The 18792-nt window shown below is 44.7% G+C and overlaps 1 protein-coding gene across 1 annotated transcript in view; it reads left to right on the plus strand.

Moving 5' to 3' along the window:
- The window catches only part of auts2a (activator of transcription and developmental regulator AUTS2 a), a gene marked incomplete at its 5' end in the record, with an annotated part of 340529 nt that overhangs the window by 292941 nt on the left and 28796 nt on the right, over positions 1 to 18792 (plus strand). Inside the window, one exon of the mRNA XM_083927505.1 lies at positions 13365 to 13413. Coding sequence (XP_083783631.1) covers positions 13365 to 13413 — 49 coding nt within the window. The remainder of the gene's footprint in view (positions 1 to 13364; positions 13414 to 18792) is intronic.

Here is an 18792-nt window from a genome sequence, read left to right on the forward strand (position 1 = left end):
ATTGCTTTTTAATGTCAAGGTACATGGTGTTTTCACAGTAAGTCGTGAAAAATGCATCAGCATATGCAGAGCAAATCAGATCCAGTGGGGGTTTTTTTAGGGTAAAGGAACAAAGCAACACCACGGCACAGAGGAGTGAAACCAATATGTTGTTTTGACACATCTGCACCTCAAGGATCGCAGGAGGACACCTCCCGCAGGCACTGACAATGTGTGTGTTTGTGTGTGTGTGATGGTGTGAATAATTGCGTATCACATGTATCAAGTGTACATTTTTAGTGCCACATACATGCAGTTCACCAGTTTGTGGCTTTACATAGGAAAGCATGCTGGCTAATTTGTTATGCATGTACTGGATGTGTGCCCCTCCATGTGTGAAGTCATAGGCAGTGTCAGGTGTTATTGTGCCTGGAGCGTTAGTGGATGATAGGTGTTTTCAGGCCTCTCTGTCTCTGTTAGATTCCCTTGCAGATTGGAGGCTTTGGTGGAGCCAGACACTGGACTCAATCGAGCATGACTAAAAGACGCTCCTCTTATATCCCTGGTCAGATGGTCAGTGAACTCCCTCTGGGTGACTTCCTCAGGGCCAGCCAAGCAACCGCCCTCTGTTATCGCATAACAACCTGGCCACCGGAGCAGACTAATCAGTAGGGAAAAACACAGCCAGAGCTGCTCCTGCTAACAATTCAATTCAAAGGCTTATTGTCGAAGCTTGCAAACAGGCAGACAAATAAAGAAAACAAAACACATAGTATCAAATGTGATGACAAGACCTTTCAAATATTGGTTTCATATTCCATCTAGACAGCAAGCTACTATCTAGAGACAATGCCTTTCATTGCATTGCATTTCATTTAGCTGACGCTTTTGTCCAAAGCAACTTCCAATAAGTGCGTTCAACAATTAGGGAACAAACCAGAAGAGCAAGTTATTTAGTAAGTGTGGTAGCTACAAATAAGCCGATCTATAGATTTCTACATAGAAGTGCTTTTTTTCTTGTGAAGTTTCTGTGCATTCATAAATAACATTATTATTTTTTCACCTGAACAGTACAATTACAGCAGGAAGGTTTGTTGTTTTACTGTTGAGTTTAGAGTGTATTAAACCCATTAGCATGGAGCCTTAAGTACTGTACATCTGGCTAAAAGTGTGATCACTGCGGACCACGGTATTGTTCATTCAGCCCTCCATCAAACTGAATTAAAAACTTTATTAAAAAGGCCAAGCCAAACCGCAGTTTCCTTCAGGGAATGGTGTGTGTTTACCTGTGTATTCAGGCATGTGAGGAGAGGTCAAGCTGTGTGTGTGGTGCTGCAGCTTTCTCTCTGGATAAGCAACGCAGCCTGTCCCTGTTGCCAGTGCAAATCCTCTTACAGGCTGTGTGTGTGTGTGTGTGTGTGTGTGTGTGTGTGTGTGTGTGTGTGTGTGTGTGTGTGTGTGTGTGTGTGTGTGTGTGTGTGTGTGTGTGTGTGTGTGTGTGTGTGTGTGTGTGTGTCAGTGAGAGAAGAGAGAGAGTGAGACCGACAGCAAGCTGCACCAGATCATCTTGTTGAAGCTTGGTGTTGGTAAACACAGTACATGATAAGCCCAGCTGAGACAGGCACTGATGATTGGGCTTAGCACAGGCTGTTGCCTGGGTGGCCCTTAGCGCTGATGGTCCCCTGTGTCCCAGACTGAAACCAGGCCACAAACACACACACATACAGAAACCGCAGGTCTAATTCCACGTCACTCTCTGGTCACATACACTTGCACTATTTTATGCCTCTCCTGGCATCGCTTTAATAGCAAAAGCAAACTCTTAAGGTGGATTGTTCAACACAATTACATAAACAAACAACACACCCGTTCACAAAGAATCACACACCCTTCCAGAGAGAGAACATGCTCTATCTGCGCGCCGGGAGCCTGGATCCACTCAAATAACCCCATGGTGAATGTGCTGTTGTCAGGCAGCCAGCGGGGCAGCCTCACAATGTGCACATTTAGGACCCAGATCCTGACGGCCGCGCAGAGTTTGTGGAGGAAAGCGTGGAATGTGTCCCGCGGGCAGACGCAGGCTGCTCTCAAAGGCATCTCTATTACAAGCAGACAAGCAGGGCCTTGTCATGGTCACCAGCCTCAGAGACACATTTCAGGGCTGGTGCCCTGCGCCATGTCAGCACACGTGGAAATCTACTGGCCCACGCTGAGCTCCACTTCACTGCTGGAAACACACATCATTCACATTGGTCGATCCGATAACCAGGATTGTTTACTGCAAGAATAGATTCAGGAGTGCTTTAATGACATCCTAAGAGTCTTTCTGTGTGATGCATGTGACGAAAATGAACAGAAATATGGGTGTGGCAAGCTGTGATGTTCTTTCTTTTGATAACAGGGCTGCACAGGGCGAGAGATGTGTGCAAACTGTAAAATGTATACAGGATCATATGTGCATATGTGTATAGTTATATCAACATATTCCTTATATTCCACATTTTAGTCAGACTGATCAACCACGCCCACCAGTTTGATGTCAGTCATTGCCCCGTGTCCATGTCAGTTAAGAATAGAGGAAGATTCCTGAGAGTAGCAAAGCACAGAAGAATGAATTCTATAAAGAAAAATAACAGCATGTCTACCATCTGGAGGTGGTTCAGTTACAGCAGGGCAGATGTGGAACAGATGACTATCTTCTGCAAAATATGTCACAAAACAATTTAAGCTAAAGGTAGCAGTATCACGTCTCTGTTCCATCACTTACTGTAAAACACCACTCAGTGCAGAACACTGCATCCAGAAAAAAAATTAAAGATGATTAAAAATAAGTGTAAATAGGTAACGAGTGTCACTCAGATAATATCAATACATTCTGATGTGTAATTTCAAAATTAAAGCCCTAAAATGTGAATGAATGCAGATGAGTTTACTAGAATGATCATGCTGGTGTGATCGTATGCACCAAAGGGTTAAATCAAACAGTGATATAATCTTAAAGACATTATAGTGCCGAGCCTAAAGATATCAAGATATTATTTATAAGCCCTAGTGCGAATAACTTAATGTTAGAGTGTTTTAATGTTTATTAGTTTTTTTCTGTTTTTTACATTAGCCTTAACCCTAGGGGAAGACATGTCAAGCAAAACATATTACAAAAAGCAGCAAAGAGGGTGATAACGCAACAACAATGGCGATTATAGCTGTCACTGTGCTGAACCAATGATGTGATATCCTTTGTGTCTAAACGGACTGAGGAGTAGAACTACTTTATTATACACGTTCATTCCACTCATACAGTTTGAAGCAGTTTAAAGTATACATAATTAAATAATTATCTAATAAGTACAGTTGGAAGTAGAAAAGTTCCTTATCTGCACCTAAATCTTTCTGCCTAGGAACACACATGCTCTTGGGGAAAAAACGTAGCTTCAAGCCCTGTGAAATCATTGTTCTGTTCCTGTAACATCTTGCAAAGTCTTCCATCAAACCTGGTTTCCTTTAACTGAGGCTGGGTACCAGCAGCATGATCCAGTGCCAAACATGACAGCTACGCTCAGGTCTGTCTTCAGCCGGTGGCCTTTTATCGATAGTGACAGATAAAGAGCCCTGTGATCTTGTGAAGCACCAGCCACTAGTGTTGATTGCCATCCCTGCTGATAACGCTGCATGCTAATCATTGTAAACATCATGTTGTGGCTTTGACACACTTAGGCTTATCTGTAATTGGTGTAATTGTTACTAGCGTTTAACGAGATCGTCTTCCAGATATGCTGAATGCCAAAAGGGCTCGGGTATGGGAGAGGCTCCCTCAGATCTCCTCGCTGATGGGGGCATTAGATCGACACTAACTCCTCTCGCTGTGCTATTAATGAAAGGCAGCCACGAACCAGAGCGTAAATCTGATAAAAGGGGCTTGAGATGAGGGGGTCATGAAATATTTAAATATACAGGGCTTCAAAGCGGAAGAGGCTTCCTGTTCTTGTCAACAGACAGACCCCCTGCAGCCCAGTCACGGCCCCAGTCTTGGCCTTCAACCAGCTCCACATGTAGGTCACAAACCACCATCTCACTTCCCTGCTGTATAGGCTGTAAAGAGGGGATTCACAGATGAAATTGCTCCTGTCTCCAAACACGCCACTCACATGGACGCACACACTCAGTCTTCCTCTTGTTCAACCATTCTCCCATGTTCTAGTGTTACACAGAGGGGGAGATGAGCAGCAGAGGGGCGACGAGGTCAGGGAGGATTTCCCAGCGCCGTCTCAGTGGACGCTGACATGTTAAAACACTCTGTCACATGATAGACGCTCAGATCCCTGCAGCACACATGCTCACACACACAACATTCTGCAACCACAGCCATAAGGCCCCCTTTCTCACAGAGATACTCAAAGTATGGAAGGCTCCTGGCATTCAAGTGTTTTGTAGAGCATGAGGAACACTTGAGGGGACACAGCACGGATCACCTGTCAACCAAAAAACAATCAGTATTCAATTTTAATTGAGACTGGTCACAGATCATCTCCCCCTCTGGTGACGTGCCGAGCATCTCATGTCTAGGGTTTTATTTGGTCTCAAAGGGGCCTAAAGTGCCCATTTCTGTCCCTCCCATTCTTCAGCCCCCCAGCAGAAGACAGAACAACGACCTTATTTAGCTCAGGCCCTGCAAAATGCAATTAGAAACCTCTCAATGGCTAGCGGGGCCTGGGATGAGATAGAAGGAGGGAGAGAGGAGGACAGAGAAAGAAAGGGAAAAAAGGGGTAGACCGGGGGAGGGCGGTCAGAGACCTCCCTGCTGTCTGTCACCCTGCTGGCTTTTGATGTCCGTGGCCCATCTTGTGTCCCCCTAGAGAGCCTATCATCAGGCCCCCACTCTGGAGCTGTTGAGCACAGAGAGAGAGCCTTGGAGAGGCTTGTTTGAGTGGAGTGCGGGGGGTGTGGGTGGATGACTGGAGCTGTCTCCATTGGGGCCTGACAGAATGGTCTTGACGGAGCATTTCAGAGGCCTAATCCTTCTGACCATACTCCACCAGCCGGGTGGATTACTCTGGGGGGGGGGTCTGCAGAGGGTCAGACAGGTTTTAATACAACGCCTTAGTGGTGATTTCCTCAGTGCTTTCCTGTAGTCATTCCTTTTTAAATAACACAGCAGGCTGTTTCTCTCCCCTCCTTTTCTTCCCCACTACCTCCCCTGTATGGCTCCTTCCCCCTCTCAGTCTCATCTGTCTCTCCCCATCTCCTCCTGTTTTGTTTTCTTCTAACGCTCTCTTCCTCTCTAGTTCCTCCTCCTTTATCTCCCTGCCTCCCCCTGTCTCCTCGTTCCCATCGCGTCGCTGTGAAGAAAGATAGAAAAAGGGAAATTATTATCCCTGCCAGCGCAGTTGCTCTTGCTTAGTATTAAGTCGAGGCCTCACGGGGGGGTTCCAGCGCCACAGTTCTTTGGTTGTAGATGTCTGCTGGGTCTCCACAAATATAAAGACATGCAGATTAGGGAGAAAAATTAAAGCAGAGGGTTCGTCATGCAGCAGGTTATCTGTGAGGAAGGTTTTGTCCGCCTGGGATATGGCTCCACTGTAAAGCTTCAGAGAGAAAATTAGGGTCAAATTAAAAGAGGATTATAATTCTACTGTTTTTTGTCATTGGGATCGAATGCCACGACGGCTCGATGAGGTTACACTGAATAAGCCCATCAATGAACCCGTGTACCTGACAAGCAGCACTGATTCTTCCGACGTGATGTAGAGATGGAAGTGAACTGCACAAACAAATAAGCTCTTAAGATAGAGGACACTTAAATTGTGATTCCTCTGTCACATGCCTGCTTCAAAAGCTAAGACAATTGATTCCCTCGGTCCATTTAATCTCTATGTAAATATGGGTGACAGCGTTATAAATAAGGACACAGATTTGGGCTCTAAAATCATTTGACTTGGGTAATAATACTGACACTAAATGAAAATGTTCGAGGTAAAATCATGTGTGTGTGTGTGTGTGTGTGTGTGTGTGTGTGTGTGTGTGTGTGTGTGTGTGTGTGTGTGTGTGTGTGTGTGTGTGTGTGTGTTTTAAGGCGGGTAGCACATATGCTCCCTTCAGTAAGAAGGGGAGGGAGTGATTGACTGGTCTGAAATTATCCACGGCATCCCAGCCCACAGCCCACATTCCACTGCAATGTCTGTAATTTAGGCAAAAGGGTCTCCCATTTCTCTTGTGACTGGGCAGAGTAGTGGTGAGGGTGTGTGTGTGTGTGTGTGTGTTGGAGGGGGTTGCATTAGGGATGTAACTAAAGCATTTTAGGCAGTGAAGGTTAAACCAATTTTCTTGTCTGCATTGTTTTCCAAAGCGAGTCCCACGGCAGCGACGTTAGACTGATGGCCAGTGAAGTAGGTTTGTTCCCGCTGACAGGCCAGGTCTTTCCGCGCCCGCGATGTCGACTTGATTTGATTATTGCCTACCAGATCCAGATAATGTCTGCCATTGATCAAGCCATTTATCTTGGACTCCTAATGCCCAGGACTGCTTTCAGAGACCATGGGGAGAAAAGTAGATACAGATAACCAGATAACATCGTCTCTACAGGCTTGTAACTACCGGAAGAAATGATTTTGCCTTCTAACATATGATGTGAGTTTCATATCTCTCGACTTAGGAAACTTTATTATAACAAAAAGGAACTGCTTTTAGAGGTATAGTCATCAGATCAGATAGGCGCTTTCATCCCTGTGTCCATCAATCTTCCTCAATGTTTCCAGAATGCCAATCACATCCCGAGTGTTTAGCCGAGATTATTTTTTGGCATTGTTATTTACAGGTTTAAAATTGAAAAGCATGTCTGTGGCAATGCTGATGGACATTCTCAAGTCCTTAAATCTCTCATTCTCTGTCAGGGTATTTGATTGATGCAGTTTAAGAGAAAAGCTTTTCCAAAGGCTTTTTCCACTTTTGGCACGCTATGGTGTCCCAGTTTGTCTAACGCTTTTTAATGCTGGGTACATTTGTCTTTGTGTGTGTGTGTGTGTGTGTGTGTGTGTGTGAGAGAGAGAGTGTGTGTTTGTTTGCATGCACAGCTGTGTGTCATCCCCACATTAATACTAGCAGTGAGTGACAGATTAATTTATGTCTGGCTACGTGTCTGAGGAATCGGGAAGAAAGGGCCCGTCAGCGCTGCTTGTCGGGAGGGGGTAGAGATTAAAGCCAGTTGTCATTGACAACCCAGTGCAGGCTCTGAGAGATAAGGTCGGATGTAATGACTGTAAAAAAAATAAAATTAATTTTAAAAACATCCTCATTCCGCCCTCGAAAGGCTGGGAAGAGGAGATGTTGGCATTTCCAAGTGTGGGGGTTTATGTGTGTGCAGTTAGAAATATCTCACAGTTCTTCGATTGCACTGCAACATTTGCAACATTTCAGATCTTCAGCAACAAGGAGAGTGTGATCTAATCCCACCCCCTCCTCTGAGAAGATTGGGATTTATTTTTTTAAATCCATGTAAAGTAGGTGTTATTCACTTTGAACTGTGTGCAGTACATGATTTTTTATCTAGCATTATTGTGATTATTCCAATAGTCCAATAATCAGATTAGTGTGTGTGTGTGTAAATATCCAGCGAAACATAAGGAAACATGATCTTCCACTGTTTGCCTGCCTGTGATGCACTGCCAGTTGCTATGTTTACAAGCTATCCACGTGTTACAGTTCCACCCATTGTGAATATTGTCGCTCCATAATCACTGGTCATCAGGCTCATATATTAAATGAGTGAGAAGTAGCCTGCTACACCAACTAGTGGGTTCAGAAGGTCGTTATCATCTATTCACATGGCAACGTTTTGAACGCTCCATGAGTCCCTTTAGTTGGGTAGGGTTAGAACACTACATGGTTAGTTTTAGGAAAAGATTGTGGTTTTGGTTAAAATGCTGAAGAACGTTATGTAAGAAAGTGGATTTTGGTGAAAGGCCTGTGTGTTTGACCCATCCACCACACCTCACACCCTTCCTCTTTATGCAGTTTTTGGTATTCTAATACTCCCATGAATCTTTCCTAACGTTGTTGCTTTTCATATTATGCCATCTGACTGGTGCGGTAGAGCAGTTTAGTTCAACATGGATGAGTGATCCAGCTTACTAATAGAATAGAGGATGACAGCCTAGTGAGCCAACTAAGAAGTAGAGTAGAGTCCCATATATATGGTAGTGATGATAAGCAACTGATATTACCCATTCAGTCGGCTGATGACGATTTAGTTTGAAAATCGCCACATGAAACTTGAATATTGATCAAATTGTTCGGTGCCCATTATACTGTAGAACCAGATTATAACCAAGTATTTAAGGTGTGAAGGTAAACGATGTGTCTGCCTTTTAAGTGCACCTGCTGATTCTCAGAATAACCATGTGGATTATTCAAGACATTTTAAGAGGCTTTGGATGTATCTGTAATTTCCTATTTTCACCAAGCCAATATGTAAAATGGGTTTTTTCTCAGTTCGTTTTTAAATGGTGTATATAACTTATATACCTTATTTGAAGCCACACCAGTGTTGTGGCAATGTTGGTCAGTCTCTCATCCACTTTGGTCCAGATTGAAATAGCTCAAATATTATATATATATAGAGGGATGAATCCTGATGCCATTTTATTTAGTGCTACCATAAGGTTGACAGCTTTCTTATTTCGTGAAATGTCTCAGCAACTATGGGATAGATTGCCATGAAACTGAATACAGACACAGCTCCTCCTCAGAGCATTAATCATGAGGATTTGGGTTATCCCCTGAAGTTTCCTCTCCCACCACCATGAGATTCATTCATTCTCAGAGGGTGAATTGACATATCCCCCCTCAGTACCCTGTAGTCTTTTTCTAGCTCCGGAGTTACAGTATTTCATTCTCACAAAGATGCTACTGAGGTGAAATTGTTTCCGAAACACTCAACCACCTGAGATGACTGCTGTTCACCACTCATGACGACTGTGTTCACGTCATGAAAATTCTCTCCCCATTGCCTGGCCTCTGCACCCAATCCTAGTTTGAATCATGCAACTTTTTTTAGCCCCTGTAAAGCAAAGACCAGGCTCTGAGTCAACAGTGCAATAAGAGCTTTTAACATATTACATTGCCAACACTCGTGTTACACTTATCAGTAACATTTTAAACGAGGGTAGATTTGGCATAATGGCAGGATGTCTCATAAAGGAGAGCTGGCCCCCTGTGATTGTAATCTAGGAGAGAGTTCCTGTAAAATTAAACCATGGTTGGGGGGGAGAGGAAAACATGCCTCTGGTTTCTTTGAAGTGGAGAATCAGCATCCAAAAAAAGGAATAAAAGATGACAAAATGTCAGTGTGAAGCTGATGGTCTATAGACAGAACTTACGTGCCCAGACAGCAATTACTGAGATACATAACACACATCAAGACATTGTGTTTGATCGGTGCTTCATTCTCTTGCACAGATGATGTTTTTCCACGTGAAACTGTGCAGGGTTTTCATCTCTGTCATCGTTTCATTTGAATTAAAACTAATGTGCAGTGAGAGATCCGGAGGCCGATTGTTTGGCAGCGTGGTTGTAATCACAGGCTTGTGGTTCTCTCAAATCTGATAATGACCATTTAAAATGGAGAACAGCGGCTCGTTCATAGCTGCTGGTGTACAGGTCCGTGAAAACGACTGGTAGCCATTTTCTGTGTGTGGCAGTCGTATAAATACATATCTTGAAGCCAGTCATGTCATGCTTTTGAAGCCAAACCATGATACGCTCTTGATGTTTCATCACAATCGCCGCTTCAAACATAAGAATCACTGTGATCTAATTACATGTAACCACAGTTGGTACATTTGCAACTAATTTTAGACATGACTTACTGCGTTTCTGTTGCGTGAACCGTGGCACTGTACAGCTACATAATGTCACTGCAGTTATCAAAGATGTTTTCCCACAGCTCGTGAGCAACAGTAAGCCAGGCGTTAATTACTTCATTAGTTCAAGTTCTTCCATGCACAATGCATATGTTTGTGAAACACACATGGGAGCATAGCTTGAACCTTAAACTTGAGGGACACATGGTCATGCAGGCTGCTCTTTCTCCCAGGCCCTTTGTGACCGCAGCCTTTATCCTCTGTAACTGAACCAAGTGGCTTTAACCAGCCACCTGAGGCCAAACCCTCCCACCCCCTGATGGTTTTTGTTCTGTACAGCTATGCCCATAATAAGTTGGATTTGATAAATCATTTTCTGCTGAATGTAAACTCTGCCTACAGTTTGGAGAAATGTGTTATGTTGACTTTGATGTGTGAGAGTTTGTTTGGCCACTCCATTTCCCATTTCCCATGACTTCATGCGTGTATGGCCACTCCCGGCCAGCCAACCGACCCTCTGTTACCGAGGGATGGATTAGCATCTCAGCTATGAGCTAAGTCTGTTTTCTGCTCTGTGGTTGCTTGGGCTGTACTGGCAGGGAAATACTTTGCAATGGGACTCCATTGTACATCCATTGACCTCCCGGCCAGTGGGTTAATACTCATTAGACAAGCTATAGGATGCTTGGGTTTGCACTATCAAGGGGATTTTCCGGGAATGGCCAGCATTAGGTCAGGATTCGCCCAGTGTGATGGAGCGAGGCAAAGAATGAGCGCTGTTGCTTCCCGGCTTAATGTTACTTTCAGGCCGGCAGTGTGAATCTTAACAGGATAGTGTGCCAGCTTAAATCTGAGTGATTCTTTTTAAATACATACTGTGGCATCGATACTGGGATACAACTAGGTGGCCCCTAAGAGCAAGACGCTGAGCTCTGCCAGCTTCAGCAGGGCTGTTTTTGTGACTCTGGGTGGGCAAGCTAAATAAAAAAAATCCCTCCAGCACTCGGTGAAGTGATCATAAAATTATAAACGTTGTAGTCAGGATTTATGTCTGCAGTGTCAGTGGTGGAAGCTTGTTCGGTTTCAGGTCTGTCAGGGTGGGCCATGGAGAGCCCAAAGCTCAAATTGAAGGTTGAATGATCCAAAGTGTTTTTTACATTAGCATCTGACCTCCCTTCAGGCCAGTGGAGTGGGAGTTGATCCAACAGGAAGACCAGCCTGTGGGCTGCGAGGAGGTGCATGCTGCTTATAAAGGAGTGTTTTGTTTTTCCTCCCCTCACGGTAGCAGCACCCTACTGGGGAATTCATTAGGGGCTGACATCATCTCACTCTGCACAGAGTGAAAGAAAGAATATCTTCTGCCTCTGCTCTCCCCTCCCTTTCTCTACTGCTCCCTTGTTCCCTCTCTCCCTCTCTCTCACTGCCTCCTTATCTAACTCTGGTGCGCTGGCGTCTCTTCTTTTGCGCGCCATTTACGCAAAAGGCAAACGCGTTGATGTGCGGCTGCAGTCGAGCTCCATGCGTTCCAGATGCCCAAAAAACGCGAGTGTGTTTGTCTTCTGAAGGAGCACGACTGAGGTTGAATCCAAGTCCGCCTGGAAATCAGGAAGTGGGAGGACCCGACCGTGAAGGCAGCAGCAGCAGCAGCACTCGTGCAGTCAGCCTCTGGATGAATGGGAGTTTGTGCTTGGTAGCGGATTGGGAGAGGCTTTTATGTACCCACGACTGGGATCCGTCAGAGAGAGCCGAGCACGGCAGACAGGCTTTGCAGCTGAGCACACAGCGACAGCGGGCTTATACCTTGTGAAGTTTTGCTCACTGCTTGTGTGATTTGGCTCCGTCTCTGTCTCTTCAGAGGAAACTGGTCGTGCGCTTTGTTGGATTGGTTTGCTCTGGCGGACGCAGCCCCTCTCTGCGCACCGACACACAAGCTCTCCCGGATCCTGTTGGTTACCTCTCACGGATATTTCCGACAGGAGAATATACGTTTAAAAAAATCACATTGTGTCCCAAGGAAAGGAAGGGTGGATCAAGGGATTTTTTTCTCTCTCGTCGCCTCAGTGCTGTTGCAGAAGCTCTCCGTGGCGAGACACATGGTTCCCTTTGTCCAAAAGGCGCAGTAGCTTTGTGAACGGCTTTGGATTCTTCTTTTTTTTCTTGGGAAGGCTTCTTCTCCCTCCATGGCTGTCCTCACTTTAAACGGAGTAGACTTCGCCGCCTCTCGTGTGGATTATATTATTTGAAAAGCAGAATGTGAAACGCGGCCATATTTACCAGACCGACAAAGTAATCTCCCGACCTCTTTGCCTTCTCGCTAACCTTGCCACATCAAAGGTATGCGCACTGGCTCTGAGCCGCTTAGTATCCTCATTGTGTGTGATCGTGAGCAAAATGGTCTGCGTGGATTCATTTTTTTTTATGATGCTATCACATTTTCACGCTGTCATTTATTCTGCTGCTTTCATTGTTTACCTTCTGTCAGTGTCGCATTAATGAATGCATACCTGATTCATGACTGAGGTTTCTATCTAACGCGCATCTATTTCTCCATTGGTAGTTTTTTATTCTTTTTATTAGGTCCTTTAAATACTTGGCCTGTCCTGCAGCCTTAATAACAGACGTGCTTCAGGATAAAAGACATAAGTCGCGTACAACTAAGATGTCACTGGACGCCGATATTTAATATTTCTGTTATTAAGGTTATTATATCACAAGCAAACACAACCCTGCAGGCAAAGTGTAATGCCTTAACATCTTATTTTGTTTTCACAAATTAATTTGATTCAAAGGAACCTGTCTGTCAGTCGTTTTCCCATGTGCAGCTTAGCGGGTGTTGTCCTGTTCCTTTTCTGTCCCTGCAACTTGTAGTTACTTTGTTATAGAAAAAAATCTTTCACCAAACTGTCGTGAAATAAAATGAGTCTGAGGCTCAGTACTTCCACCTATACACGGCTTTTATTATTGTTTTCATTTTATTTTTCTTATTCGGGTTTTCATCCCATCCCTACACATTTTATTCTGCCACAGTGATGCTGCTGGTGCTGTGCGGAAGGGATGGAGTTGTGGTGTCACGGAGCAACAGTGCCACCAAGTGGCGAGAATATGAAGAGCCACTTGTTTTGACTGACATCCAGTATTGCTTTTGATCATGATGCTCAGGTTACCCAGATCATTATGGGCATCATTTTGGGCATGACAGGATCAGTATACGTCATGGCGTAAAATGGATTTCATTTTGACCTGGAAGGTTGTTAAAAATTAAGAGCATAGATCGCATCCAAATTCTAAGAAAGGTTGCTTAAAACCACATCATTCATTTTAGCAGGGTAAATTCAGGATCAAGGTTTACTTTAAAATGTCATTTTGGTGACTTAATCATAATTATTTACAATAACCAATACTATCCTCTCAGTCAGCAGTTGTTGCTCTGCGTTGTCTCCAGAAATGCTATCTAGAAGTGGTTTTGGACATTTGGGTGAAAAATCATCTGGTTCTGTGATATATTTCTAATTTCAGTGTCCTCTGTTTCAGGTCTCCGATGCCAACTCAGAGAAATTTTTCAGCACAGCTGCAGTTAAAGGTACGGACGTTTTCCTTTCTACCATGCTGTGATGTCAGTATGATGGTGCAGGTGTATTGCCGTTCTTCTGGTGTTGCTGCCATGTTGAAATTGGTATGCATTGTCCAAGTGCGACGATTGTCATACCTATATATGGTTGTTTAAGGTAATGCAACAGCAATGCATCAACGCCACAAAGCTGATCCAATATACCCACAGTGCCAAGGAAATCCTCTCTTTGCAAGTATTTCATCAGATGGAATCATTAAAATGTGCAAACTTAAACATCCATTTATTCTTTTATCATTATATACAGTATATGTGTCATGAAGTTGTGTGCACTTCTGGTGACACTCGTTGCTTATGTGCTGAAGCACTGGAGGAGGAGGATGTATTAATGCTGCAAGGAATGAAGTAAAAGCAGGAGAGGCATCTGTTTATGGCCTCAGTGTGCCGACACCACATGTGACCTCATTATCAAGTCACTAATTTGCTGTTAAAAGCAGCCCCATTTTCTTCGGCTCAGGGATAATGGAGGTGCCCCGCGTGAATGGACATTCCTCTGTAATGGGGGGGAGTTACCATAAGGGCAGAAGGGAGGCTCGGAGACGAGGGTTATGACCCCTTCAGGGCTGTGGCAGGAGCGGGAACGATTGCTGATGATAGGTACTTGTACACCCCCCTGCACTTTCCGCCATGCAGACCTCCAAACACATTTCCCATAATTCTGGCCTTTGATTCCCCCCAGGGCTTGATTTGTGGCATCCATTGGGGGGGCTCAATGGCCATGCTTGACAGGGAGGTTTCCTTTTGAACCAGCTTCTCTGTGGACTGATTTGGTTCCCTTGAAAGGATTAAGGCCCCCTTTGTGCAGCCTAAATCAACAGAGGGCCCCCCTCTCTCTGCTCTATGAAAGGACCTGACTGGGGAAACAGTACACAAAATACGCTTTCTGTCTGCTGCATGATAGTCCACTCTCTTGGCCCCTATTCCCATTTAAATATTCCCTCTTTTCTTCCATTTTACCATCTCCATCCCCTCCTCCTCTCCTGCCATATGCTAATGCCTGCCGCTATTGCAGAAGGCCAGTAAAAGAATCCAGGTGCAGGGAGAGCCAGGACCACTGGTATTTTTATGGAGGGTGGTGTTGAGATTAAAAGAGTCAGGTGGGTTAACTCCAATGTAACCAAACCCCAGTACAAGCAACAGCTCCAACAAATATGGCGAGAGAGGCTCGTTTATGGGAAGATGAGTCTCAATATTTGCCAAAAGGCAGGTGCAAAAAAAATTCCATTTGTTTGAGTGAGCATGCACTTTCTTGTTGGGACGAGGACAGTGTAGAGAGCACATTGCACATACTAGACTGGTGTAAAAATGATTGCCTGACATGGCCTGACTAATTCACAGATGTAAAATATGAGTTCAGCATTTGTTTGGGTCCCAGGTTAGTAAGAATACAGCTGTACTCATGATTGGAAAAATGATCATGCTAATCTAAAATGCTGGAAAAAAATGTCTTTGGTGACCAAATCTGTTTTTATTAACACATAAAACATACCATAACCTGATATTGCTGGGACAATGTACTGTATATTACTCTTGGTAGATAAGCCAAAGGCTTATTTCTGGTTTAGTGCCATTATTATTAATACCATTGTTGTGATGAGAATGCAACTATTGTGTTATCAGACGTTGATTTGTTTTCTTGCCCTCTTGTGCCAGCTACACCTCGGGTCCGTCGGTGTCAACTGCTGTGTGTAGTTTTCTAATGTGGAGCTTAAAGCCTCACTGTTTTTCTCCCTCCTTCTTGCTCACTCTGGGTTCAGTTTACCCAGGAATGGATTTCATTAACTAAGAGTCATTAAATGTTAGCTCTAATTACCGCACTTGTCAGTGTGCCTGCAGGTGTCAGCTAGCTAACCTGATTAATTTGCACTGCAGGAGAGTAAGCACCAGCCAAAAAGATGTGGTGTAGTCTATTTGCCACCAGTGAAATAAACAACTTTTCTAAAGTCTAAGCTGCTGCTTCCCAAACGCCGCGGGTGGAAATCGGTAACCAAGCCTTATTAAGGCTCTGACTGCTGTCCAGGGAGTGGATTGAAGTGCTGGGTTGCACAGATACTGATGATGACAAACCAGCACTGTGTGTCACGACAAAGGCCTGCAGACAGATCTATCAAATGATTAAAGCTGTGTCCCAGGGCAGAGATATCTTGTCACCGGGTTACATTCCCATCCTTTATGATATTGTCAATCCACAAGCTGTCCCAGAGACTCAGCTATGTCATTGGGGAGCAGAGACTAAGCTCACTGTGCATTGTTTGTTGAGCAAAGATTAAGATAATGCCGGATGACATTTAAAAAGCTCTGCAGTGCCATTTATCAAGAGTAGGCATGAAAATGTTTTCATCAGTGAACAGCTGAGTCTGGTGTGGGGAATCTATTTATTGTATAGAAAAATGTATTGGACTAAAACGTAAAAACTAGACAATGGAATAAGTAACGCTACATTCCTAAAGCATATATAATAGCCTTTTACTTGCATACACTTTATCGCAGTCACATTTAAACCAAAGCCACAATTAGAAAATAACGTCCACATGTGATTTTTCAGTTTAAGGGTGTAGCGCATGAGCGTTTGAGATTTTCATTTGGTAGACATATTGGAGAAGACAGTCCCTTGCGAGACATCTCCTGCAGCTGTGTCTAGGACGTGAGACCGAGTTCAGTGCAGGGGTGAATTGAAGTGCACAGCGTAGTGATTCTCAGTTTCCCCCCTCAGCACAGCGCTGATTTCACCATGCTTTAGTGGAGTTAATGTGAAAATGAAGCGGTGCTACAGCGAGACCCGGGGCTGACGCCAGCGTGAAGAGCGCCGCCGGTGAAGTGTGTCGGGCTTGAGTGCGCCTGTCACCAGGGGAGAGAATAATGTGCGATGTGGAAGGTGTAATTTGCAGTGCTGATGGCATTGTTTAAAAAAATTGTGGAAAGAGAAAAGCGGAGGTGAACTTTTGTGGCAGATATCAGAGCTGAAGAGCTCCCTGGATTGTCATAGAGAGCTCTGCTGGCAGCAGAATTGCCTGCGAGCGTATTACGGCTGTGTGGGAGCTAAGGGCTTGTTTTTCTCACTGTTTCCTGAGAGCTGGACTCGTGATGGAGCTGTGTGTACTTCCAGGCCGTGGGCCGCCACCTGCTGTAATCTCAAGTGATATAGAGAGCAACAATCAAGCCACAAATCACCCAGGTAGCTCCCTAACTCATTCAGTGGACTGGAAAGAGAAGGTTGGCCTTTCACAGCACCAGTGTTGGTTTACTGCCCCAGGCTCCCTGTACTGCCCTCGTGCTGACCTCTGCCGTCTGTGTGGGTTTGTGTGTCAAGGAATCAGGGCTGCCTGTGGAACTTGACCTGATGCGCTGTGGAAAGATGACCTGACTACCATTGGCCTTTCGTGCAATCTGATGAATTGGTGCAGTCAAGGACGGTCTCTTTTTCGCTGCCAGGGGCTGGGAGGTCACAGAGAGGTCGCTGCCTCCTCCCTCCAGACATAACTTCTGGAATAAAGTGTTGTTGTTTTGGCTCACAAGCTTAATTCAAATCAAAATGCTCTTTTGATGTTTAATTCCGTGAATGTTTTGAGAAATAAGACAGGGATCTGAAAGATTCAAGTCCAAATGATACATCACTGAAGCAGACTCCAGGCATTTCCCCAGTGATCTTTGCGTCTGTCGGTTACCCGTCCCCCGCTAGGAGCATCTAATGTATCTCTAAGGGGTAAAGGAAGCTCAATATCCTGTTCTTCACGGGGGAGAGCCTGCCCCCCTCTTCCTCTCCGTGGCTGTAACCACAGAGAGAGAGGCTGTATTTCATGACCATCAAAGGGGCCGCTCCAGCCATGCCTCATCTGCTGACACAGCCAAACAAAGGTTAACAAATCAAGGATAGCACTGGCTGATTTACTGCCTCACTGTCACAAACAATGGCCCAGCCCCCCATGTCTGCAGCTCACATTCACTCTCTGTCTACAGGCAGAGAAATATGGCAACACTTCCAACTGTACATATTTCAAAATCATCACATAAAAGCACTGATCACATTTGTTCCCTGCAAAGACTTGGTCTTCCTGATATCTTAGTTTAGTTTCAACCTAAAGGCCCAGACAGACCAACCCACCAAAGAACTAGTGGCGATGCCCAGAAAGTTTAGCACTTTACCTCAGAGACTACAGCCAACGGACAACTAGCAGGTATGTTCGTCATTCTAAAAGGGACAACCGGCTGGACAGATCCAGGACCCTAGTACTTCACAACCTCCAGTCTGTTTGCAATCTCACACCCTCTTTATGCATCTAGTTCAAAATGCTGAATCAGCCAAAAAGCCGTTGACAAGGACTAACAGACACTAACAGACGGCCCAACTGAAACCGACTCCAGACTGCCAGCCTGGTGTGTTAGGATCTTGACAAACAGACTCCAATAAAGAGCACAATCAGACAATTATGCATCCAGATTAATATAGTTTTACCACAGTCTGTGTCTTCTTGTCCTCCTCAGTCACCTGTTACAGGCATAGCATAAGAAAGCAGGTCTTATTCTGGAATTTTCTGGCAGATAACTCCGGTAAATACTGGAAGTCAGACTTGTTGGTGCCCACTTGGTATAAGTTTGTTGATTGAGGATCAGTTTGAAGGAGGTGTTGTGAATGGTTCTGTTGGTGCGCACACATACAGCAGTGTGGGCCAGTGTGCTACCATCCACTCCAGCAGCACAAAGAGGTCATTCAGAGTTTGTTCCCGGAGTGCCGAGGTTAGAGACTAAGTAAATCCATCCATCTTAATGCACTTATTTCAGCACCAGGAGAGCTGGAGGGAGACTGTGTAAACACTCCTATATCCGACATGCCACGCTAAACCCAAAGAGCCTGGAACCCATCAGGCCAAAATTAAAGGTCTACATCTCAAACACAAACATTTAAATGGGCTGCACTCCAGAGATCAAAGTGAAAGGCCTTAGTTTTGCTGCTGGCCCCCTTGTGTCTGCCACACTGAGATGTGTGGCGGTTTAGCAGCCAGTCAGATTTGAATGTTGAGCAACTGTATACTGTACATGTCTGTTTCTCTCAGGTCTCTGAGGTGACGCTCTGTGGCATATTTTGTGTTGGTCTCGGTAAAGTGGAAGGATTTATGTAAGCATGCTGAGTTTTTTCAGGTGTCTGGCTTGGATACTGAGACAATATTGACGATTTTGACTTTGCTGATTGAAAACGGTTTTATTGGGATGTTGTGATATTTCACTTTTTAGCTTCTCTTGGTCTGTGCTGGTGAACAGTCTTGGTAAACACATAAGTCAAGTCTTTTTGAAAGCACGTGTCTTGCTTTTATAGGTGTTGTATTGTCACCGTGT

Source organism: Echiichthys vipera, assembly GCF_963691815.1.
Source record: "Echiichthys vipera genome assembly, chromosome: 14".
NCBI classification, from domain to species: Eukaryota; Metazoa; Chordata; class Actinopteri; order Perciformes; family Trachinidae; genus Echiichthys; species Echiichthys vipera.